Below are 25,704 nucleotides of genomic sequence, written 5' to 3' on the forward strand. Positions count from 1 at the left end.
AGCAGCAGCTGTGCTCTCTTCCTTCCTTCCTTCCCTCCCTCCCTTCCTGCCCCGCTGCAAGGCAGGCAGCTGGGGTGGCTGCCAAAAATAACCTGTGTCCCTTGCAGGGGGGTGGCAGCCACCAAGGAGTCCCCCCTCAGGAGGTGCTGGTGGTGGCTTGGGGTCTTGCGGGGGAATCTGCTGCTGCTGGGGCACTTCCCACAGAGGGGTGGGTTTTTTTCTGCTGTGGAGTATGGGGCGATGCAGGGTGAGAGTGTGCCAAGAGATACACCAAGACACCCTACAAGTGTGTCTAGACAGGACTCTGTCTCCAAGAGGGACCAATAGATGGAAAAAGTAAGAGGGAGAGGATAACTGTGCTGCGTTCCTCTCTGCTGATGCAGTTCTGTTATTACTGGGCTGATGCTGCTGCCTCCTGTAACCCGCAAGGTTTTCTCACCTCCTGTGAGACATCTCAAGTGGAGGACAAGTGCCAGGGAAAATGCAAATCAGGATGGGTTATAAATGGAGAAAAACCTGAAGCTGCCTTGGGGACTGGGCAGGTTTTGGGTGATGCTAAGATAGCATTGGCCCCATAATGAGCTGTGCTGAAAAGGGAGTGAAAAAACCCAACAATCCTGGAAAGAAAACAACAACAAAAAAAACAACCCAGCCCCTGCGGCATTCAGAATTAATGAACGGAATTAGCTCCCAACTAATTAACTCAAAAAAATAATCCTGGTCCTAATGCAAAAGGCAGCAGCTTCTCAGAGAGGCGGGCATGCATCATGGTGATCTCCGCGTGGCGTGCTGAGCTAAATTGACGTGCTAAATAATATCCATGTACTCAAGGATGAAAGAAGTTAATGGCTGGGAGGGTTTTGTTGTTGTGTGGTTCTTGTTTGTGTTTTTTAATGAAGAGCCTCACAGTGGTCGTTTAAGGAGGGGCAGGAGCCAATTGAGTCTTAGGGGGACTTTGCAGTGTGTTTCCCTCTGTGAGTGACTCTGGGGAGAGCTGCATTGCTGCCTGTAGTATTTCGCGTTTCTCAGAAGTGCAGGAGCTTCAACATCAGCTGGTAGTGGTGAGGCCTCCTCTTCTGATGTGGATTTAGTTGTGTCCCCTGGGATGCCTGGGACAGCAGTCCATCCCTTCCCCTTCGTAGCTGTGATGGGGAGCGAGTTGAGCGAGCTGGGCTGGGGCTGCGCATCTTGTATTTCTCTCTGTCCCAGTGGTAGAAACCACTCCCACCTCCCCATGTGCATGTCCTGTGCCTGGCTTTGATGGCATTTGAAATGCTGAACACCCACACCGTGGGCCCACTTCCATCTGGATGGGGCTGGGGTGAGGGCAGGAGCCGGGGCTGTAGCTGGGTCCCTTCTGTCCCTTTGGAGACCAAGCCCAAGTATTCACTGGGACCTTCCTGCAGCTCAGTCAGGAGATGGGTTAGTGCAGGTGTCAGAGGGGAAGCAGAGGTCCCCCCTGAGAGGAGGACCGAGCGGTCCCAGCAGTCCCGCTCGGTACTTGCAGATCTCTCAGCAATGTCCCTGTCATCGGGCTGGTGCAGCATCAGCGGTGGCTCCAAGGAATGTTGAGATAAGCCTTTGCCTGACCACGAGCAAGTGGGAGGTTTAGCAGAACGTGTGTATTTAATCCTGGGTTGTGCTAGCAGTTAATCTTGGGTTCTTCATTAAAGTCTGGAGGGGACTTTGCCTGTAGCTGCAGCTTTGGGCGGGGGTTGGTACCCAGAGTGAAGCTGGGGGATGTGCGAGGGGCTGGAGCTGGCCTGGGGGATGAAGCAAAGCTAAAGCTGTGTTGCCATGGAAGGGCCAAGTACTTTCTTATCCCTCCTGCCCCTGTGCAACCTCCTGAAGCAGCAAAGCTTTGCTCCGCTGTAGACTGGGGCTAAATTTGTCCTCTCCCATACCAGGTGTCTCTGGCTGAGCTTGCAGCAGGACAGGCACCAGTCTTGGGGTAGGTTTGGGGATATTTTGCTCCAGCAATGTGCAATGTTGAGTCTGCTTCTTGTTTATTTTCCTTTGGCACCCCCTGCTCCTCTCATGACTTGGAGCTGTAGCTGCTCCTGCCCAGCACGGCCTTCACAGAGCAAAGGCTGGCATGTGTAAATTATTCAGCACAAAATAACCTCTCGCCTGGTTTGTTTTTTGTCTCTTCAAATTTCGGAGATGGTTTTTCGATGTGTATTCATCATTGGCAAGGGATCACTGGAAGGTTTGCCTTCGTACACAGTAGTTATCTGAGAACTGTTCATTATTAGCATCTATATTGATTGCAGTGCAGCAGTGCCTGGAGGCAGTCATCAGGATTGGCCCTGAAATGCTGGAGACTGGGCAAACAAGGAGGGAAAGTAAGTACCCTGGTCCAAAAAACTGGTGCTGGAGGACTGGGGGTGAAAACAAATTGGGAGAGTGACCGTGTGTGCTGGGCACCTCTCCCTGCCAGCAGCTGCGGCGGGGAGAGAAGCAGATGCAAAGTGGTGAATAGTGGGGCTGTTAAATGGTTCCTGCCCCAGTTTGGGGGACCAGTGTTAATCGGGAGTGAAGCCAAGGAGCTCTGGGGATCTGCAGGCTTGCTCCACGGCTCAGCGAGGCACTGTCCAAATGCCTCTGCAAGGTGTGAGATGGAAGCCGCTGAGCTGAACCCTGGTGTTCCAGGGCTAGCTTATCCAGCTATTTTTGCCCTCTGTAGTCCTTAAAGACCTGTGAATTCCACTGCCGTGTCCTATTAGAGGCTAATTTTCCTCCTCTAGTTGAATGGAGTGCAGATGTTTGTTCTCTTCTGCATTTCCTGGTGAATTTGGGATCTTCTTCTGATGCATCTTGAGAGGCAAGGGGTGAAACATGGAGTTATCTGGTGGCTGGTGCAAAGTACCGCTGGGCATGTGCAGCTCGTGGGGAGGGAAGTGAAGCGTGGAGCTGGAGCAGGGAGTCAGGAGCTGTTTCCCATCCAGAGTTTGTGCTGGGTGTGTAGCAGCAGTGGAGGGACCCAGCAGCATTTTGAGCCCTGTCTTGAAGCAGGGAGGGAAGAAACATTCCAAATCCGGATGCAAACGCTATTCTTGCTGAAGACCTTTTGTGCTGCTTTGGTAGCCAAAATGTGCTTGCAGGGAAGTGAGAATTGAGGCCGGTGTGCATGTGTGTTGCTTGTAGGGGAGGAGTGGGAAGTGCCTGAAAGACCTGAGCTGGGTTGTTGATCAGGCAGCTTATGAGTAGATGCTGGAAAATTACAAGCAGCACTTCGGAGTGATGGCTGTGCCCGTGCAAAAACTGCAATAATCTGAGCCTCTTCCTCTGGAGCACCCATGCCCCAGGGTCAGGCAGGAAGGGATGTGCTCATCTTTTCCCCCCAGGAAAACGGGCACAATGGGCGCTGCTGGGACCTCCAGCTCCTACCCCCATCCTTAGGTCCTGGGAATGGTGATGTCGGCATCTCTGGCTGCTTTTGCATGGCTAAGGCTCAGGGAGATGGGGGTGCGGTGCTGTGAGCTGCTGGAACTGTGGGGCGTATTGATCTTGGAGATGCTGAAAGATGCTTTTTGCAATGGTCTCCTTGAAATTAACTGCTCGTAAGGCAGGACAGAAAGTCGAAGAAAACAGGATTTGATGCCTTGTGGGGTCAGGGTTTACAAAATGTTCTTGGAGCTTAATTGCTCCAGTGTTAAGCTCTGGATTTCTAATACTGGCGTTGGCAAAGCACTTAAAATTAAGCACATGCTTGGATCCCATGCTGGCAGCCCTTTCCCTGCTGAGCAGTAGCCGTGGCCAGTGTGTGGTTTGGGCAACGAGCCACGCTCTGTGTGCCGAGGTGGCTTGGATGGGCTGTGGTGGGGTCAGCACCACGGCAGGACAAGGCTCACCTCCCACTGCCACCGCTCTCATTGCCTGGCACGTAATTGTAACTGGTATTTTCCTGCGCTTTCCACAGTCACCAAGGTGTATTCAGGCTGCAAAAAGGGCCATTCAAATGCAAACACGATGTCCAGACGAAGACATTTCTAATTATTTCCTGGCAGGTAAACCCCATCTTTCTGTCTTGCATCTGTTCACATGAAAACCTGCACAATGCCCAGGCTCCAGGCTTCACCTTCCCTCGCCAGCTGGCAAATACAGTCCTGCCGTTGTGTGGGCGAGCCAGGAATTGCTTGTGGAAACAGCCAGAAGTGGCAAGTTGTGTGTGGTCCTGATGGAGCTGCGTGGCATGGCTGTGGGATTTATTAGCTCTGCACTGGTGAGGAGGAAACCTCAGCCTCTAATGCAGCATCCGATGTTCTCAATATTTGAGTGAGTGTTTCTGTAAGCTGTCAGGGCTATTGAGTTGTTCTTTTTCTGGTCAGGCTTTGATCTTTGTGCTGAGATAAGGTGTGTATGGGATGTTGCAGGCTTTGGAAAAGCTGGACATTTGGTTACAGGTCTTGGTGGGAGCTGAAGATGATGCCCCCTATTGTGGGTGCTCGACTGCTGCAAGCCCTTGCAAAGACAGAGACGATGAAGACTGAACCAAGAGGTTACACAAATGCTGGACACACCACTGTATGTCTAAGCTTTATTGGATTCTCCAGTCTGTAGTTTAATCAGGACACGTTTCCAGCAGACGTATCTTAGGTGATGGGTTAGGCATGGGTCCAGGATGTCAGTGGGCAGAAATCGGCTCTGCTGTAGTGGTACTCGTGAAGATTTGGCTAAAACTGTCCCTCCCTTTTGAGCTGCTGGAGCAGTTGGGACTGGAGAGGACAGCTCATCTGCGCAGGCACCACAAGCACCTGAGTGTTCAGCTTCTGCTGCTCCCTGGAGGAGTCCCAGTATTTATATCCCTTTCCCAGGAAGTCTCTTCATTATTTGCTGAATTTCTGACCAGAAAGAGCTGCTTGCTCTGGCACCCTCCTGTGCATCTCCAAGTCTGACTTTGCTTGGCCGGGATGGCAGCTCTTGCTGGAGGATGGTGGGTCCCAGCACCTCCCCCGCTCCTCCTCTCTTCAGCCGGCTACAGCTGCTTGCAGAGTTACAGCCACGCAGCTCCGCAGTGAAAAGCCAGGTACATCGAAACGAGACTGCGAAAGCTGCTCCCTGTAATTACAGCAGCTTCCTGGCACCTCCGAGGAGGTGGCTCGGAGCTTTGCTGGTAGCAGCTACATGAGGAATGGGGATGAGCCGCCCGGCTGTGGTGAGGAGCGGCAGAGGGGGATTTCTTCTACCTTTGAGGGCTTCATTTTGTAGGAGAGGAAGGTGCATAAATTAGCAGGAATTACTGAGCTGTTAAATTGCACTCCTTCATGAAATATGTTTATTTTGTAGCCAAATGACAACTTGCTCACTGAGTTCTTTGCCATTGCTTAAAACTTGCATTGTCACATAAATGTTATCATAACCTTCTTAATTGTTGGGTAATTTATAGAGGTGAGAGGAGGTTACGCCTGGCATCGGGGGGAGGCTCAATCCTCCCTGCGGGGGGGCCCAGAGCCCCTCTGGGTTGGTGAGGTCGGGGAGGGTGGAGTTTCCATCACACCCAGAGATGGTCCAGCTGGGAGCCCCTGGATAAACTCCCCCCTCCAGCCCTGCAGGACTGTTGACTCCCCATTTCTGGCTTTCAGTCCTCTTACAAGATGCAAAGCCTCCAGCAGTCTTCACTCCTCATGGATAATCTTTGCAGCCCAGAAAAAATGCCTTCCTGGGGATCTCCCAGCAGAGCCCTGCCTGGACCCACTGGAGCTGCTGTTGCTCAAATGAGCAGCAAAATCTCAGCATTAGGTGTCTTCTAGGGACATGCTGCAAAGGTTTCCAGCAAGTGCTGCATCCTTCCATGATGAGAAAACAGTCTTGTTGAACCTTGTAAATAAATAAATTGATTGCTGAACCTCACCCCCCAGATGGGTAGTGCTGTGTCACATGGGATCGATGATGGGCCAGAGAAACAGACCAGATGCATGTTGCAAAAGTAAAACCATGTGTAGCTTAAAAAGCATGCTGCAATTGCTTGAAAAACCTCACTTTTGAGGTTGTCATGTCCCTTCTAGCAGGAGGAAGAGCTGGGAGCAGAGGCCAGGCAGGGGGTCGTTCATCTCATGGGCTCCAATTTGCACTTCAAATTGCTCATGATGGGCTCATCACAGACCCCCAGGAGCCTGGCTCCGGCACCTTTCATCCACCAGATAATGGTCCTGTGCTTGTCGGGCATTTGTAGACAGGGAGAAGCCGAGGGAGCAGAAAGGACAGAAGCCCTCCTCCATTTTCCCTGCTGCAGTCTGCCTTGCTGATGACAGCAGATGGGGGCAGAGAAGATGCAATTAAATATATTATAGGCTATTGGCCCAGCCTGCCAGCAGATGCCCATGAGGTCCATTTAGTGCTGGACTTTTCAGCCCCAGGAGTGGTAATGTGGAAGGAAACATTGGGTTAATTTGAAAATAGGTCAATGGGATGTAAAGATAACCCCGCAGTTATCTGATTTCATAGAGCCTGCACCATGCTTAGGAAGGGGATGCATCCCCTTGTTGATTAAAGTACCTATAAGGGGAAAATAGCAGGACAAGAAGCTGCTATAGATTTATTCTGGAGTAGGTGCAGCTGGTGGAGGCGGCTGGCCGAGAGGCAAGCTCGGCACTTGCATCCGCTTGGATTGAAGCTGCTTCGGCTGCTCTCTCCCAGAGAGGAGTGAGGGCTGAGCCGATGCACTAATCCTGGATGTCGGGATGGGACAAGTCTCCGGGTCACCTGCGGGGCTCTGGAGGTGCTGAGCCCGGACACGAGCTGGTCGCCATCCTTGGCTGGTCTGGGAGGGAAGGTTTCTCCAGGAGCAGGGATCAAGCGGTTTTCAAAAACAAATCTCTCAGCTGTGCTGGCTGAGAAGAAGGCATTTGCGCTCATCAATTTTATTTGCGTAATTTCAAGTGCCATTAATAGTACATGGCACGAGGAAAAATCAGGGAAACTTCGCTCCAACCATGAGTGAAATTGGGTTTAGTAGAAAATTAGTTGACTTAACTGGCAAATGATGAAAGCTTGAATAAAGAATGTTTAAATAAGGAGGCATGTAAAAAAGAAATCCCCCCCTCACCTCGGAGGTGCAGCCCAGATTTCCGTGATTGGAATATTAAAAGCAGTGGTTATAAAGCTTTTAGGAAGGAGAAGGGGGGTAAATGAGAGAGATGCTCTGCTTCAAAGACACCAGCCCTGCTTTTAGATCTATTCCAGCCTCACAGCCTTGGCGCTGGGAGTACAAATGGATGTGGCAAGTCCCGAGCACCCAGAGAGGGGACGTGTGGCAGGTTGTGGTGATGAGGGCAGGTGGGGGAAGCCAGACCTGCCCTGCCTAACCGGTGGAGAGTTTGTTGGAGGCTTCAGTGTGAGGTACACTCCCTGCTGTCTCCCCCAGCCCCTTGTCAAGCTTGGCCAGGGCTTTTTAAAATTATGGACGATTTTGTGATGCAGCAGCTTGTGCGATATGTACCAGCTAGAGGATGGGGTGTGCTGCAAGAAGAGTGGGGTCTGGGGATTTTTAGATAAATACAAGGTTTATGGATCAGTTGAGTTGCCGCGCTGCAGTGCCAGGTTGGTGTAAATCAGCATTGCCATTTGGCTGATGACAGAGGAAGGAACAGCATGTATGCGAGCAAATGCGATATTTAGTATTGCATCTCTGTAAAATTCTGGGGTTTTTTACTGGCTTAAAATTTCCCCTTCAGCCTTCCCAGGAGGGGTGGGTCTCCTTGTTGTCCTTTTTATCATACTGAGGTGGCTGTTGGAAGTGAGAGCCTTTCTATTCCTGCCATCTTCCCAATCAGCCATGTCATGTAAAATTGTGCAGAAAAGTGGTAAAATTGCAACCTGTTTGCCCTGCGGCTGACCCGGCCGGGCTGCCCTGTGCTGATGCTTATATTCCTTGTGACAAGAGCAATGAAGCAGCTGCAAGTGCAGCTCTTCGCCTTAAATTAAAAAATCTGTGGTTTTCCTGGCTTTGGCGAGCAATGTGGTTCTATGTTTCCTTGCTCCCTGGAGTCACAGTCATGGTCAGGATTTTGGGATCACCTTTCACTGGTCTCAGGTTGGGATGGGGCTGGAAGAAGGATCTTGGTGCCTAACGCTCAAGGGCTTGCGAGCCATATGAGAAGAAGAGGAAGATGTGGCCAGGGGGAGACCAAGAGCCCTTTATCATATCTATAACGGCTAACCAGTTTCACTGGCTGCATATGACCCCTTCTGATGACGCTGGTGAAGATCAGCGAGAGATCGGAGAGCTTGTGATATGCTTGTGATAACTGTATCGCTTGGCTGTTCCCCGGCTGCGGGAGCCATCAGTTTCCTCTGCAAGCCACCACGACATCCACAGATGAAACGCTGTGCATTGTCGTAGGTCGGGGAAGGGGTGAGGACCTTCTGGCAGTGCTTCTCAGAGGATGGACCCCTGGGCTGTGGGTCCATGTGAGCTTCAGCTGAGCAACAGATAAAAGCCAGGTAGGGCTGGAAAGAGGATTCTCAGGTTCGGAAAGGAAAATGCAGAGAAACTGGGAGATCCAGTGAGAGAGGTCACAAAGAGGGAAAGCTTCAAAGCCTGAGCATGTAAAATCTGGCTGGATCTTTGATTCCTTAGCAAAGGGAAAACACTTAGGGGGATGGCTGGGATAAATTCCCATTTCCACATAGGTGCTAGGAGTAAGTGAAGAGCCCAGAAGAAAACAAAGACAGACATCTTGGCAGGCAGGAACTGAGAGTGAGATTTCACACTGTCTGAGCTCAGACTTGCAAAATAAAACAGAAGTTCCTCAGCCCTGTTAGAAGGACTGAGAACGAAACAAGGCGACTGGTGGGAGTGGGGCAGAGCCCGGGCGGACCAAATCAGCTCAGCATTTTGGTTTTCCGTGAGGATGTTGCTGTTGCTCTTTGGGTGTGAGTGGGATTATGAGGGTGAGGATGAGAAATTATTTTCTTTAGGAGGAAAAAAAAATGCAAGAGCATTGAAAGTGAGGGGTGGATCATTTGTATTTCTGATCAAACTGGCACTCAGAAATCACAAGTACATGTAACAAGGATATTTGAGAAGCCTGCTGAAGCTGGAAGGTGTCACAGTTTTTTTTCTGAGAAGGAGGAAACATGGTCCAGACAAGCAGATGGGCTGTCAGGCTGACATCAATGGTACACTTAGTGGAACAGCTTTGGAGAGAGGGATTCATCAGTTCACAGAGGTAATTGAAAATGGAAGGAGACATGCCTCAGGTTTACCAGCCTCGTATCATGCCAGATTAATCACCTATCACCCTGGCAGCAAGGTAACTGATGATCTTGATAAAGAGATTGCAGTCCTAGTTTATCTGGATTTTCATAATGCATTTTATCTGCTGGAGGAGGGAAGAGGGACCAAGTACTGTTGTAAGAAGCTAGCTGAAAACCCACTGAGACCCAGGGTCCCGCTGCCCCAGCTTTATTGAACTGTTTCATAAATGGGGCAAAAAGTGAGAAATGTTAAAGAAGCACGCACAACATCCAAGGACAGGTGGCGCTGCCAGAGTCAAAGAGAAGCTGAGGATGCTTGGGGATGTGGTGGGTACCTGTAAGGACTGGAGTAAGAGAAATGGTGCATGGGGCTGGGAGGGACATGGGGCTGGGAACAGGGAGATTTAGGCTAAGCTGGGAGCCTTGCAGGCAGGGAGGAGGGGAAAGATGTGGCTTTACGAGTCTGTCACCAACGTGATTGCAATGAAAGCAAATGAAATCTGGTGTCTGCCACAAGAGAAGTCACCAACGTGATTGCAATGAAAGCAAATGAAATCTGGTGTCTGCCACAAGAGAAGTCCAGGGGAGTGTGTGTTGTTGAATGAGATGCTGGTGAGCCGGGCTGAGAATGCTGTGCACAAACCTCATCATCCACACGGGAGGAGCAGGAACTCGGCTGGAGCAGGTGCAAAGGTGGGGAGGGACGAGGACTCCCCAAAATCTCAGAATTTCGGCCCAGGAAATAAAGACTGGGGAGAGGAGAATCCTTTGCCTCTCTCTCTATCAACTAGGGAGCTGGTTGATGGCCCCTGTTCAACACCTGGCAGGGAAAGGAGTGTTTGTGTTGCAAGGCTTTCATGGGACTGGGGGTCTGATCCCTCCTGCTTCTCCCCAGTCACTTAGGGGTGCCTCCGGGACGGGGAAACTGCCCCTTGACCAATCCTTTGCCTTTCGACCTGATTTACACTGACTACCACGGCCTCCAACAGATGAAGCAGCACATGGGGCTCTCCTTTAAGAAATACAGGTAAGCAAAGTCGCTCCTGTCTCTACTCTCAATTTCATTAATTAGCAAGCAAAGACTAATGCTAATGACCACGAAGGATAGCCCCCACATCCAAGGAGTCGAACCCTTTGATTGCACCTTTGATTTTTGCCTGGCTTTGCCAGCTGATGCCTTTCTGTGTCCCCTGCTGCTGCAGCACGAGGCGGTCTGCTTGCTCCGGAGCCTCACGTGTTTAAGATAAAACTTCATTAGAACAGATTGAATTGGGGGAAAAAAACATCCAAAACCCTGCATGTGCCTGCAGTGTGTGTGTGCTTCCAAGTACTGTGCCTGCAGCGTGCAGACAGGGGTGGCCACACCACGGAGGAAAGCGCAAGCCTTCTGTATTTACAAGCCCCATCCCTGGCTCCTTCAGCATCAAGACAAATGTCATCATCCCCTGGTACATCACCAGCCAGGAAAATATGTGATTTAATTTAGTGCTGATGGTCCTGCTATTTATTATGTTTTCTCCCATCTATTCCACTATCCTACACAATTTTATTAGAGAGAAAAATGACAAGCGGTGTTATTGCTTTTATTATAAATGCATTTGCTCTCGCATTCCGCTTGTTTTGCTCTTCTCTTGCTTGATGCTCCCCTTCTCTCCTCAGTCTTGTGCTGGTAATGCCTGCCTCAGCATTCCCGGGATATTGGGAAAAGCATTAACAAGTCTTCAGGAGATGCATCATTCTCCAGACGGTCAGGGAGATGAAAGGCCTGCGAAGGGGAATTGCTAGTTTCAGGGGGGAGCGGTGGGTCAGGAAGGGCTGCCTGGGATGTTCCTGCATGCTTTGCTTGGGGAACAGGCAAAGGATGAGCTGCTTGGGGACACCAGATGTCCCTGGCAGTGGGACTTTCTCAAACCAAGGTCCTCGTGTCCTGTCTCCTCTCCCAGGTGCCGTGTCCGGGTCATCGATACCTTTGGGACAGAGCCAGCGTACAATCACGAGGAGTACGCCACGCTGCGTGGCTACCGCACCAACTGGGGCTACTGGAACCTGCAGCCCACCCAGTTCATGACCATGTTCCGTGAGTGGGGGATGGGGGCACAGCGGTGCAGTTTCAGGGGCTCAGAGGCACCGCAGAAGCTGGTCTGACCTCCTTCGGGAGGTGATGCACAGGCAGTGCCATCCTCCCTGGCTCCGCTCCTGCTTCCCCTGCCTGCTCGCTGCCTGCAAGGAGCTCCCAAATCTGTTTGGCCATTTTCTGGGCTATAGAAATGATCCAAGGAGGGAGACCCTCCCTCCTCTGCGATGGGTTGCTGGCTCCAGCACAGTCAGGGCCGAACACAGGGCACAGCCAGGAGCTTCCAGCCCCTGGGAGGGGAGTCGTGGGGTGGTTTTGGTTGCAAAGCCTGGTTTTATTTCAGCTGGGGTTCTGAAGGTGAGAGGCAGCTCACTGATTCGGCATGTGGCTTGGAAAAGGAGATGTGCTTGTCTGAAAGGAGCTTGGTGACCCACTGGGCGCTGGGTGACTCAAAGGCTGCTTTTTCCTGGCTGGATAAAGCCCATTTAGAGCCTTAAAAATGCTTTACTTTTTAAGGAGTAGCTTGAGCGAGTTCCAAAGCCTGTATTTTATGAGCTACTTGTATAGGGATTCATGTCATTTTTCCTCCAAGCTCCAGCAAGGATCTGGAGCTGGGCTCATCTCAGCCCCCGTGCTGCAGTGGGGCTGCAGCCTCAACCCTGCTGAGGTTCCAGAAAACATCCGTCCAGCCACGTGTCTTCTCCCCTTGGTGTCCGCAGCTCACACCCCCGACAACTCCTTCATGGGCTTCGTGTCGGAGGAGCTCAACGAGACAGAGAGGCAATTCATCAAATCCAACAAAGTGAGCAGCATGGCGGTGGTGTACGGGAAGGAGGCCAGCATCTGGAAGGTGGGTGTCCTCGGCACTGCGGGGAGCCCCTGGGTGGGCAGGGGCAGTCCTGGGCAGAGCTGTGAGGCTCTTACCCCAGTTTTTACGGTGCAGATCTCAGTGCGTTTGCAGAGAAGCATCCTTGCCCTGTTCATGGAGGGGAAGCTGAGGCTGCTGCCATGATGTGACATGTCCAGTGCCTCTGAGCAAACGGGGTAGAGGGTGGTGAGACCCCGGCCCCTGCTCTTTGCTCTAGGCGATGCTTCCTCCCCACAGGCTGCTTAGACTGAGGATTTCATAGCAATGATTGTATCTAATTAATTATAATGATTAGATGATTTCCTGTGATATGATATGATATGATTGGTTTCTCTCTGCTTTCAAGTGCCCTGTGAAAGGGGTTGTGCTGTCCCCTGCCTGCCCCCACCTGTAGCGCCTCAGGGAGAGGGGTGGGCAGCTGCAGGGGGGCAATACCCCCCCGAAACATCTCCCCTGCATCTCCTGTAGCAGCCAGGGGATGTGTATACTCCCCCAACCATCTTATCCAGAGCTAGCCAGCAGCTTTTCCTTCCAGGGCTTGAAAAAAGGAGCTAATTCTCACTGTCTCTTGATTTTTATTTTTTTTTCCCTTTGTGCACCGCCTGGGGCTGTTCCAGTTGCAGGTACTGTACCGCACCAGCTGCTGCTGGGCTTTACCTCTGTGCATCTTCTCATGAGAGAAAATGTTTTGCCGGAGTCGGCTGTGACTCATCACAGGCTCAGTCTTCCCGAGCTGCCAGGATCTTGTGGGTTGGTGCAGCCAGGGCTGTATCTCCTCTCCATCCCCACCTTCCCTGGTTTAGGGGCTCTGCCTTCACAGGAATGCCTGCGGTGGGCCAGAATCCAGCCATGCCATCTCCTGTTCACTGGTGTTTGTGGCTTTTTCATCGCCTCCCATGTCTGACAGCAAATCCCTCCAGCATCTGCCTAGCCGGGGGCTCCCTGAAAGACCTACTGAAACCCCACAACATCTCATTTTAGGGGAAATGCCACATCTTGTCTTCTTTTTCTATCATTCCCATGCCCTTTCTTACTCAGAAGTTTCAGCTGAACATAGGTTAATTTGGGAAGGCACTAAAGAGAGTTAAAACCTCAGAACGCACATTTCCCTCCGTCCTTAGTACTACGAATGTTTGTTCCTTTTAGCCAGGATTCACAAATATCATCAGTTTCCCCAAAATTGCATATTTGAGGTAATTTATTACCGGGTGAAGGGGCTAGGGCTGTTTCTTGCTAGTGGCTGTTCCTCAAGACCAGGCTGCCTGGGCATTTCTTCACGTCTTGTGCCACCCCATGTAATAAAACAAGGGGAAAGAGGGGCTTTTCCTCATCTTGAGTGATTTTGAGGTCTAGGAAGGAAGAGAACACCTCCGTATTCTGGAGCTGGGTGTTTATTTACAAGCCTTGGATCAAGTGCTGTCTCCAGAGCAGGATCCTTTTTTGACATTTAGAAACATTTCATTAAACCTACCTTCCCATATTTCTCATTTCCCACCCCTCTGAACCTCTCACCTCTGGCTCGCAACAGGACCTGAAGTTTTAATAAGCTGGGAAAAGCTGTTTTCATCAGGCTGTTCCCCAGCTTCCATGGGTCAAGGCAACTCACAGTGCCCAGATACAGTGGTGGCGGGGGCCTCCCGTGCCAGCCCCACCACCGTGCAGGGGGATCGGTCCCCCCAGGTGATGCTCGGTGGTGCCGGGCGCTACGCTGGGACTATAAACTGTGTTTCGCTCCCATCTCCCCAAGCCCATTGTATTAGGGAATTGATGTCAAAACCGTGCTGATTTGGGTGTTAGTGGCACTGTGGCCAGGGTTTCACCCTGCAGCCTCAATCCCACCAAAAGCACTTGGGTTTAGCCTTAGAGAAGTCCAGGGATACGTGGCAGAGGGAAGAAATACAGTGTTCAGAGAGGCTTTAAGGTAACATAGGGAGTTTTTTCAAATTCCCCATTTATACCTCCTTACTCCCTCCCAGTCTTTGCTCTTTCAGGGCCTATTGCAGCACTGGAACAAGCTAAAAATGCAGTATCCAAAGGATGGTCCCTTTGTGGTTTTTCCAAGCAAAAAATTCTGCAGTAGAGGAATTGTTAAAATAAAAGGCTTCTTTGGAGAGCAAGAGGAGGAAAGCTTCCAAAAGAAGAAAACTGATGACCCCCTTAATTTTCCAAGTAGTGAAAGAGGATTAAACTTAAGTGAGAAAATCCTGGGGACTTGTTACCTGGAATAAGAGGCCTTTAGCAAGCTCTGGTCTTTGGAAACTTCCCTCTGAACCTCTTGAAACCTTTAATTCATCAGCTCCAGAGTGGAAGTTGCCTGCAGAGACAGCAGGCAAGGCAGAGGCTTGAGGTGTTGATGTGCAGGGTGGTGGATCCCACCGTCATCCAGGCTCACTGGGAGCCTGGGGTGGTCCAGGACATGTGTCCGAGGGATGTGGAGGGGGGGATGCGGGTTTGGGGAGCAGGGGGTGGGGGTGGGGGGTGCGGGCAGCTGCATCTCCTGGTGCTGTTCACACCCATGCCTTCGTCCCCAGGGCAAGGAAAAGTTCCTGACCATCCTCAACAAGTACATGGAGATCCATGGTACAGTTTATTATGAGACGCAGCGGCCGCCCGAGGTCCCAGCATTCGTGAAGAACCATGGGCTGCTGCCGCAGCACGAGTTCCAGCAGCTGCTGAGGAAGGCGAAGGTAGGTGAGGGCCAGACGGGGCGTCAGCAGACCCCGGCCTCTGCTAACCAGCCAGCAGTGAGGACTCGGTTGCCTTGAGGAAGCAAACATAATTAAAGAAGGAGGTGGGGAGTGGGGAGAGGCGGTTATCTGCACTCCTCCCAGGCTGGCAGGCGCCATCAGCAGGGCTAATTAGCCAGGAGTAGAGCAGAGCACATAATTTCAAATCAGGATGTGTCTGATGAGTTTCTCCTTGCAGACTGCCCGCAGACGGAGCACAAAGTTTCCTCATTAATTCATTTATTGCTGAGCAGGGTGGGTCCCCCCTTCCCTCCACAGCTATGATAAAAATAAATGGGATTTGCAGAGGGAGCGTGCAGGGTGCAGGCACATCCCAGTCACCTTCAGCTGGTGGTCTGGGGGAGACGTTTTTGATTCACCAGCCCAAATGGCTTTGGCAAAGCAGTATTTCTCCATACAGGGCCAGTATGGTGGTCGTAGGCACCATGCGGGAACCTGCAGCTCCTGAACACCCCGTTGCTTTGCAGGGGTGGGCTGTGAGCCATGGAGCAGGGGGAGGTTTTAGCACATTTAAGCTATGGGGTGTTGAACTGCAAGGAGTTGCCTTAGAGGCTCGGTGTGCAGGGCCAGGGCGGCAGAGAGCGATGCTGGTGGGTTGTTTGGGAGACTTTCCTATGGGCTTGGCCACGTTCACTAACCAGCTCACGGGCTTCTCCCTTGTAGCTCTTCATTGGCTTTGGGTTCCCCTACGAGGGTCCTGCCCCGCTGGAGGCCATCGCCAACGGCTGCGTTTTCCTGCAGGCACGTTTCAACCCCCCGCACAGCTCCCTCAACCACGAGTTCTTCCGTGGGAAGCCAACATCGAGAGAGGCAAGTCTGGCAGGAGGCGAGTGGATGGCCTGGATGGAGCCACTCCCTTTACACCAGGGTTCGGGACAGCCCGGGAGGAGCAGTAGCTAAATGGAGAGTTTTTTGGTTTTTTTGTGTGAAATCCCCTCCAAATGCAGAAGCGTGGGTACCTACAGATGGGGTCCCCTCTTCCATCCTGTCATCGTTTCCACCTGGAGCGCTTGGATGCAAGGGGACTTGCTGTGGGTTTGAGGTTGCAAAAGAGAAGGTGGTGCAGGAGACTTTTGCAGACCAAAACCCCCAGCTTCTTCCCCATCAGCCCAGATCCATGCACCCCCCATACCCTGCTCCCAAACTGGGGTGATGCTCCCCTGTTCATCCTTTTGTACACCCAGAGGGACACCAGGGCCTCTGTGGTGTGCAGGGGGGCAAAATCCCTCCCAGGCTTGCCTGTCACTGGGAATTCAATCTAAGTGAAGTAGGAACTCTTTAAAAGTTAAAGGGTTGAGAAAATAGCCTCTTTTATTATTAATAGAGTGGATAATGGAGTGCAACACTCACTCCTGCTGAGAAGGGCTTTGCTGGGGGACTCTGCGGCTCAGCCCTGCCACAGCCCAGCTCAGTGGCACCCATCATGGGGTGGGGGGCACTAGCCTGTCCTAGACCCTCATGTCTGTCCCATGCACCCCCCTAATCAGCTGCCAGTGTTAGCACCCATCCTGGGCGGGTGCTGTGATTGTGCTTCGGAGGCGGGAGTGAGGGCTGTGAAATGCCCCAGGGTGTTTATACACCGGGGGGGAGGGAGGTGATCAAAACCAGTTGAGGAAAAAAATAGGAAAGGAGAGCAAGCTGGAGCATAAAATACAGAGCATGCACTGCTCTCCTCCTCCAGCTGGCAGGTTTTCAGGCCCCTCTGCACTGCTTCACAGTGCCCCCGAAACACCTCCTCTGCTCAGCATCCTCTCTTTTCCCTTCCTGAGAGGAGATCTGGGCTCTGGCTGCCTTGCAGCAGCGTGGGGCTGAAAAGGCAGCTCCGGGGCTGAAATCAAAGAAGTAGATCCCCAAAAATTGCCTGGTGAGGGGCGGGTGGCTGTGGGTATCAGTGTGTAGGGCTGCCTGTGGCATCAGGGTGATACAGCTTCCAGCGCCGCTTTCTCCTGGTGCCAGACTTTCCTGGCTTTCAGTGGTGATGGATTTTCTGTCTGCCTTGTTTCTGGATTTAGCAAACCTGGGAGACATGGTGCCTTCACAGACCTTGCTGGTTTGGTCTATTTTTGCCGCTCCAGACCTGCAGATGGCTCGGGTCAAGGTTACATTGTACCTGTATTACAAAGGTGGAGATATTCAGGGCTATGGAGGCGATTTCAGTGTTGATGGGAATGGAGCATCCCAACCCAGCAGGAATTTTAGAGCATCAGCCTGAGGCTGGGGGGCAGCTGGCTTCAGAGGCAGGCTTTTTCCAGCATGTCCCTATGTGCAATGGGTTAAAACCCAACTGTGTGTCTGCGCCAGAGCCTGCTGCTTCTCTCTGCCATCACGGCTGCGAGCGGTACACAGCAGCCGTTCTGGCAGGGATTGCAAAAACCAGCTCACGCTACTGTGTTTTAGGTGTCCTCCCAACACCCATATGCCGAAGACTTCATCGGGAAGCCGCACGTGTGGACTGTCGACTACAATAACTCCGAAGAGTTTGAAGCTGCTATCAAAACTATCGTGAGGACCCAGGTACGGCTCGGAGGTGGTGGTGGGGCTATGTCCCCACTACCGGGTTTGCAGGGATAGGTATCAGCAGTGGTTGCTGGTGCCTGGCTCTCCCTTTCGCGCATTGGTTGCTTTTCCTTCCTTGGTTCCCCTTTGAAATTATTTGCATGTGCAAGGCAGAAATCTTCCTCCTGCATCTTCGGGGGCATGTGTGCTCCCACCTTACTTTGGTACCAAGTGTGGTAGGTGCTTCCCCAGGGCAGAGCCGTGCCTTTGAGGGATCCCCTGGGAATCCATCGGGCAGAGCCAGAGCAAGGGGAAGCTAAGATAAGGGAGATGAGGTTTGGGAGCAGGAGGGTGAGGTTGCTGGAGATGCACGGCACTGCTGGGACCTGGCATGAAGCAAGGATAAACCCGGAGAGCATCTCTGTGCATGTACCCGGAGAGTTACAGACCTCTGCACCTGCTGTTCCCACATTTCACTGTTTATCATTATCATTTGGATTGAGCAAATCAATAGGAGGAGCGCCAGGAGTTGCCTCTGTGAAGGATGAAGGGATGTAAGGAAGGAGGGGGGTGCAGGGACCCCCTGGGAAGGCAGCGCTCCCGCTGCGCCTGCCCTGGAAAAGCTCCCTCATGAATATTTACCTCCTGCCCTGTGGCAGGAGCCTTTCAAGTTGTCCAAATTATTAAAGTCAATTTTCCTGGAGGGGAGGAAAGTCTGATAGCCGTTTTGCGTGCAATTTGCTTCGCTTGGGATGAGCCGTCCCCTCTTGAGGATGGTGATGTGCTGTGAAACTGGGGCTCTGCATCAGGCTGTGGGTGTCTGGGGTTCATGGTGCTGGGGGGGACTGGGGTGATGGTGGCCAGAGAGGTGTCATTCTTGCTTTTTCCTGCTGAAAAGAGGCTGCAGAGGCTGGTGTCTGTCACAGTTTGGGGACTTTATTCAGCTGATGTGGCCATGCCATCTGCCTAGGTCTCGCAGCTTATTGCCCCAGTGATTGCCGCAGTGATTCACCTTGTGCTGATTTTCTCTATGAGTTTGCAAAGACCAAACAAACCCAACTTACGAAAACAGTTGTTGTTTTGCACATTCATTCCCATATCTCCATTAAAATTAAATTAAAAATAATTACATCCCTGCTGCTGTGCTGCCGGGCCAGCTGTTAGTGCTTGACCCTCCACCATCTGAGCTGAAGAGATGGCAACACTGCAGGTGGGTGGCCGGGAGCTGCTGCTCTCTGTTTCAGGAGAGAAAAAGAGATTTTCAGTTTTTCCAGAAAGGATAAAGAAAACAGTGAAGTCTGGTGCTGCCGTGCTACTAAAAAAAATTAAAAATGATGGAGGATTAAAGGGTGGGGGAAAGGACTCTGCTGGCTCCTGAGCAGCTGTGCTGTGCTGCAGTGTCGACTGGATGTGGACCAGGTTGTTTAGATGCTTAACGGTAATGTCTGGTTAAAAAGAAAAGAAGAAGAAAGGTTTTAGGAAAGGATTTGGTGGTGTGACAGGCACCATGCAGGAGGAACGGGTGTGGGGACCTGCCGTTCCCAGCACCAGGTGCTCGCCCAGTGCGTGCCACTGCTGTGCCGATTCCTGTTTTGCCCAAAGACAAGCTCCTGTCTCGGCTTTTCTCCCCGTTCCCACTCTTCATGTCGATGCAGCTGTGGTACGGTCACAACACATGCTACCTCCCTCCCTTAATTAACATTCCTTCAGTTGCTGAACAGCTGATGGAGGGCAGGGGAAGCAGAGCTGGAAGGAGGGTGCCCACACGCCAGCGTGGTCCGGCAGCTGCCTGTGCGGCCAGGCTGCCATGGCCAGGCATCCCGGGGCAGCTGCTTTCTCTTCTCCATTCCAGCGTGACACCGTGTATAGTCAGAGAAACTCTCTCTTATGGGTCCACAGGGTAGCTAAAGCTGCCACCCATCTTCGCGGGTCCAGGGACCCCACCCTGAGGTCCCCTCCCAGGGAGCATCCCGACCACTGCAATTAGCCTCGGCTGCTGGGAGGCTGAAGACTTAAATTTGTCTCAGATGATAAAACAAGGCGCTGACATCCCGCTTGCATTAAAAGCGTGCAGTCGTTCTGGAGCAAAGTTATTCCTTCCCACCAAGAGGCGTGCTGGTTTAATCTCCAACTCACCTCTCTGGGTTTTTTTAAAGATATTGTATAAATCCTCCTGAAGCAGAGCAGGGACTGTGAATAACTCACAGCAACTTTTTTTCCCCCCTCCTTTTTTTCCCCTTTTTATCTTTTAAATAGAAAGGTCTGCTTTATTAGAGATGCTGTCAAGGCAATTAAGCTTAAAAATTGACCTACCTTACAGGTTTAAAAGCCTTATTATGGGCTTTGGCTTCAGGGATCCCTTGGTGTCTTGTCTTTAAAGTACTGTTTGTTACAGCAGGAGTTGAAAACAAGGGCATTAGCAGGAGGAGCGGCAGAAAGCTGGTGGCTGGGCAGTTTAATGTGGCTGTTCCCAGCCAGGCACTGGAGCTCAGAGAAACTATTTTACTGACGCCTTTTTTTTCCCCCAAAGTGAAAATGGGGTGTTTCATTATCAGAATATCTAAAAAATGTGTCTGTGTTTCAGAATAACCACCGTCAATTTATTTTTTCAGTCAAAACATTTCATTTCAACATTACTGGAATGAAATAGTATGTTTTTGTTTCCCATCTGCCTGCCTTTGTTTAAAAATACCCTGCCATTTTATTGAAAGGACGGCTTGTATCTGAAATGATGCGTTTCCCTTTGCTTCACCAACCCAAACAGATTGCTGAACCTGAAACACAGCATTTTTCCTGGCCTTGATGGGTGGAAGCATTAGAAATTGAAAACCGACCTGAAACGGATATTTGTTTTCTTTTTTTTTTTTTCTTTTCTTTTTTTGTTGTTGTTGTTGTGCAACTGAAAAATCACTTATCCCACAGCTTTAGTTTTGCATCTTCCAGGCAAAAGTCAGGAAAACATTTTTGGAGATATGGGATATTGTGGGAAGCTGTGAGGTGTCTCCTTTGCTCTGCCTCTGCCAACAGCTTTTCCTGGCAGCAGCTGTGCCGTGCTGGGTGCTGGGATCCAGGGTCTGGGGTGCTGGGAACCCCTGAGAGCCTTTGGGAAGCTGCTTTTATCAACCCGGTAGTATTTCTGATACAGTCAAGCTGACAAACAAGCTTGCCTTGGCTTAGAGCATAGTGGCTCTGGGGAGTTTGCTGAGGCCTCGGCAATATTTTAGCATTATTTGCAGCTGCCCCAGCCTGCCCGCGGCTCCCTGGCCAGGTGGCTGCTGGCCTGGCTGTACAGCCGTCCTGGTGGACCTCCAGGTGGGATGTGCCATCCTTACAGCTACAGCCTTGCCCCAGCTCCAGCCCGGCTGGCAGAGCTTCCTTTGGTGTGTTTGGAGCCGGCCGGGTCTGCTGGCAGGGCTGGCTGCTGTCTATGTGCAAATAAAGCTGCTGAGATGCAGCCAGTGTCCTTCACCAACCTCGGTGTGCTTGAAAGAAACTTCTTTCCGGAGAGGGATCTGAGTCATGGTTTACACATGGCTTGGGTTAGCAATATGGGTTTTTGTAGAATCATAGAATCATTTACGTTGGAAAAGACCTCTGAAATTGTCAAGTCCAACTGTTAACCCAGCACTGCCAAGTCCATCACCATACCACATCCCTCAGCACTGCATCTGTGCATCTTCTGAGCATCTCCAGGGATGGTGACCCCCCCACCTCCCTGGGCAGCCTGTCCCAGTGCCTGGCCACCCTTCCAGTGAAGTTTTTCCTACTATCCAGTCTAAACCTGCCCTGGCACAACCTGAGGCCATTCCCTCTCGTCCTGTCGCTTGTTACCTGGGAGAAGAGGCCAACCCCCCCCTACACCCCCCTGTCAGGCACCTGCAGAGAGCGATCAGGGCCCCCCTGAGCCCCCTCCTCTCCAGGCTGAGCCCCCCCCTGAGCCCCCCCTCAGCCTGGTGCCCCAGCCCCTTCCCCAGCCCCCTGCCCGTCCCTGGACACGCTCCAGCCCCTCTGCGTCCCCCTGGCAGTGGGGGGCCAGAGCTGAGCCCAGGGCTCGGGGGGCGGCTGCACCGGTGCCCAGCGCAGGGGGATGGGCACTGCCCTGGCCCTGCTGGCCACGCTGTTTCAGACACAAGCCAGGGGCTCTTGGCCATCTTGGCCACTTGGGCACACAGCCGGCTTATGCCCAGCCAGCTGTGAAACAGCCCCCCAGGCCCTTTCCCACTGGGCAGCTTCCCAGCCCCCTGCCCCCGGCCCGCAGCTGCCTGGGGCTGGTGTGACCCACGGGCAGGACCCGGCACGGAGCCCTGTTGACCCTCACGCACTTGGCCTCAGCCCATCGGTCCAGCCCGCCCAGACCCCCCTGCAGAGCCTCCTGCCCCCCCGCAGATCAGCACTCCCACCCCGCTTGGTGTCATCTGCGAACTGATGCCCTCGAGTCCCTCCTCCAGATTGTTGATAAAGACGTTCAACAGGGCTGGCCCCAGCACGGAGCCCTGGGGAGCACCGCTGTGCCCGCCGCCAGCAGCTGTGACCCCGTGCACCACCATGCCTTGGGCTCAGCTGTCCGGGCAGCTTTTTACCCACCCATGGAGCAGACCCATCCAAGCCACCCCCCAAGCCAGAAGAGCTGTCCAAGCCTCACCCTGAGGAAAAGCCCTTGTGCACCCCTCCCTTGTTCTTTTGCAGGTGGCACCCGCTCCAGGTCACCCTGCAGCTGCTGGGGAAGGCTTTTGGCAAGCTGTGCCTCTGCCATTCATCCCCCCTTGGAGCAGTTTTGCGTTTCACTGCTGGCTTGCATCCCTGACCTGTTTGTAAGGAAAATTGAAATCATGGAATCACCAAAGCCCTCCAGCTCAGAGATCAAATCCTGGCACAGTTGCACGGGGCCAAGACACAAATTGTGTCCCCCAGGGAAAGGTGACGCCAGGAGGCTTGTCCTCATGATGGATTATGGCCATTAGCCAGGGGTTAGAGACTGGAGAAGGAGAGAGGTTTGCAGGTACCACCATTTTCTTAGCCTTCACCTTTTTCATCTATTGTCAAAAATAGTCCTTGCACAAGCAATTTAATAGACCCAATATTCTGATGTAGTGAAGGGAGAAGGCTTCATTATATTAAAGTCAAACATACAGGAATATAATGGAAAATTATACATTTCAGACTATGCTTGAAAGAGCGGCGTATTAAACATCACAGCGAAAATAGCTGGTTAAAATGTTCCCAGCCTGCTGTTACGTGCTGGTAGAGAATGGCATTATTTTTCTACTTACTTGTCTGAGGACGTTTGGATTTTTTTTTCCCTTTCTTTTCCTTTTGAGCGAGGGAGACTTACTGCTCTTTCCAGCTCTGGGATTCCTGCTGGAGATTATAAAACCAGGGCTCTTATGGAGGTATCCCCATGGGGCAGCAGTAACTCCCCATTTGGCTGGTGGAGAGCTCTGGTCCTGTGTTCCCCACTGATGCCTGGGGGAAAGGATGGCAAAGGTCCATCTTCACCGCCCCCTCTGCTCCCACCCGTGGCATCCAGTGCATCGCTCCACTGGGCAGCGGGATGCTGTGGTCCCCACCTCAGAGCCCCCCTCCTTCTCCTCCCTCCCAGGGCTCTGGAGAGATCCTGAGCTCCCAGTGTGGGGAGTGGCATTAATGATACGGCTGTCAAGAGGAGGCCAAGCCTGTCAGATTTTAATTAAACAATTACCTTCTCAAAATTGGCATTTTCTATCAGTCCTGGGTGCAGGAGCTGAATCCTAACGAGCCTGGGGAAGTGGAGCAGGGGGAAACGACAGCCTCTGGGGGAGCCCCCAGATGAGGAGGGCACATAGAGGTGTTGGGGCTGGAGGAGAGGGGGCTGCAGCCTCCTGATGCTCCTGGACCCCAGAGGGCTCCCAGGAGCCTGCGGGCAGGTGGGATTGTGCCCAGAGCATGACCTCCAGCTACATGTGCCAGTACAAGGAGGTTTTCTGCCTCCACCTGGCTGTGGATGTGCTGCATCCCACTGGGTACCACAGCAGTATTTTGGGGGAAAGAGACTGTTACAGAATTACATCTGCACCATGCCTGGTGTGATGGGGTCCTGGGAAAAGCCCCCCCCAGCATTGCGGCCATGAAAGCAGTTGTAAGGTGAGACTGAGCACTGGTGGTGCTGAGCAAGGGGGGTTTGTCTCCCCCCTGAATGGGTGCCAGGCAGCACCCAGCACCCTGCCTGGCTCAGGCTCTGTGTGACCCAGATGGGCAGTTCTGCTCTGTGGACTCTGCCCCAGTTAACTGAGCACCCATCAGCAATTCAGAGCCAAGAATTGCTTGTCATTGTGTCAGCCCTGATTAGCGTGCACATCTGTAATTAGATGGAGCAGCTGTGATTTCCAGCCTGGCTGAGATCTCAGGTGGGGTATTTATGGCAGGGAGATGCTTAGAGTGATCTTCTCGGCAGAGTGAGCCTTTGAGCTTGGGTTTGATGGGTACTACAAAAGCAGCTAGCTGTTCTGGAGGCGCAGAGCTCAGAAAATGGAAGAAATGGTGTTTTCTGGATTAATTACCTTTAGGGTATTCTTGCTTATAATCCTTTTACATGAAGCTTTGCAGAGATGCACGGGGGAAAGGGGGGGGGGGGGGGGGGGGGGCGCGAGGACCAGACCCTTCCACGCGCCACTGTCTGCATCTCATGTAACATCTCTCTGGAAAAATAAGGGAGTATGGAAAAATCTGTCCTCCCAGGGCAGAAATTTCCTTTAAAAATTATTTGTTCCAGAAGAAGGGGGTGGATCAATGACATAGCCGTCCTGGCCATGCTCTTCCCCTGGGGAAAATCACTGTTGACTCTGGGGCAACAGCTGTGCGCTGGCGCTGCTGGAGGGCAGTGAGCCCAGCTGCCTGCTTCTGCCTGCTTCTGCCTGCTTCTGCCTGCTCGCCCGGAACCTGTGCTCTCGGTGTGCCAGGGATATGCTTGTTTGGGGGATGCTGCTGAGTCGCTGTGTAGAGAAGGGGGTTTCCATGCCAGGACCCAAGGGTGGCTCTTGGGACAGGGAGATGTGACGTCAGGAAGAGAGCACTGGCAGAAATCTCCCGAAGACCTGCAGTGTTTTGTAACCCACACTAAAAATACACCATGGTTTAAGTGTCGCTGGCTCTGTAAAAATAGCAGTTATCAACGTGGGGGTGCAGCACCGGCATGTACATACGTGGGCATTAACATTTCCTCCATTCCAGTGTGCACCCGGCTGCTGCATCCCTGCCCTGTCCCAGCCTGTGCTGGCGGCAGCGGGGAGCACCAAGCCTCTGGGACTGGGCTTCCACCCCATCACAGCCATCTGCCCTGGGCAGCAAACCCTTAGTGAAGTGGCAGTGGGAGAAGAGTGATTTTTGTTCCTATGTTGTGCACAGCCAGTCCCAGCCCTGGGCTTTTCACCGGCCAGTTTGGTGGGTTGCAGTACCGGGGCAGCAAAGCCTGGACCTTCCTCCGAGCAAGCAGAGCCGTGCTGAGGTCAGAGCACACAGGAGCAGAGGAACAGAGGATGCTGGACCAGACCCAGGGCACCAGCCAGGATTAGCCTGGCATCTTTACCAGTCTTAACTACACCCCTCTACTTTAAGATTACACCCCCCCCAGCCCCTTGCCTGCATTTGCGGAGTGTTTCTTGGGCTGAAACAGTTCATACTTTAATTGGAAGTGACCTATTGCTTAAAAACCGATTTTATTTTATAACGTGCCAAAACCAAAGAAAAGCGAGACTAAAATGGAACAGGGTAACTTCATTGTTACCGATACATGGGATGAATCAAAATTAATCCTTCACCCTCTTTCTCTAGTGCTTTACGGCTTGTGAAGTTTTTCCAGCCCTACTTTTATGCTCTGCTTGCTTTGGTGGACAGACACAAGCCGTGGGCTTCGGTGGTTGGGGCACTGCTGTCCCAGGCCACCGGTCCCAGTGGGGGGACAAGGCTGTCCCTGCTTGCTGCCTGTGCTCTGCTCTTCCCCCTTCACAGGTGGACCCTTACCTGCCTTACGAGTACACCTGCGAGGGGATGCTGGAGCGAATCCACGCCTACATTCAGCACCAGGTTGGGGAGCATCCCTGTCCTCCCTGGGGGAGCATCCCTGTCCTGCCTGGGGAATCATCCCTGTCCTCCCTGGGGAGACGTCCCTGTCCTCCCTGGGGGAGCATCCCTGTCCTCCCTGGGGAACCGTCCCTGTTCTGCCATGGGTCTGTTCCTGTTCCTCTGGGTAAGTAACCACTGAGCCAGTGCAGCTCCCCAGCGTGGCACCCCGGGTCCCAGCCCTGTGCAGCTGGTGGCCTAATTGAAGAGAGCACCAGGAGATG

General features: G+C 52.4%; 1 protein-coding gene across 3 annotated transcripts in view; it reads left to right on the plus strand.

Annotated features, from left to right (window-relative positions):
• Positions 1–25,704, plus strand: part of MGAT5B (alpha-1,6-mannosylglycoprotein 6-beta-N-acetylglucosaminyltransferase B) — a 73,029-nt gene that overhangs the window by 44,960 nt on the left and 2,365 nt on the right. For 2 of the 3 annotated variants that reach the window (XM_080395337.1, XM_080395339.1), the window contains exons 9-15: positions 10,097–10,228; positions 11,145–11,278; positions 11,995–12,131; positions 14,675–14,830; positions 15,554–15,700; positions 17,288–17,404; positions 25,370–25,444. In XM_080395337.1, the coding sequence (XP_080251463.1) occupies positions 10,097–10,228; positions 11,145–11,278; positions 11,995–12,131; positions 14,675–14,830; positions 15,554–15,700; positions 17,288–17,404; positions 25,370–25,444 (898 nt within the window). The remainder of the gene's footprint in view (positions 1–10,096; positions 10,229–11,144; positions 11,279–11,994; positions 12,132–14,674; positions 14,831–15,553; positions 15,701–17,287; positions 17,405–25,369; positions 25,445–25,704) is intronic. The other variant, XM_080395338.1, reaches the window with a different exon arrangement.

This window comes from Falco punctatus (genome assembly GCF_963210335.1).
Source record: "Falco punctatus genome assembly, chromosome: 1".
NCBI lineage: Eukaryota > Metazoa > Chordata > Aves > Falconiformes > Falconidae > Falco > Falco punctatus.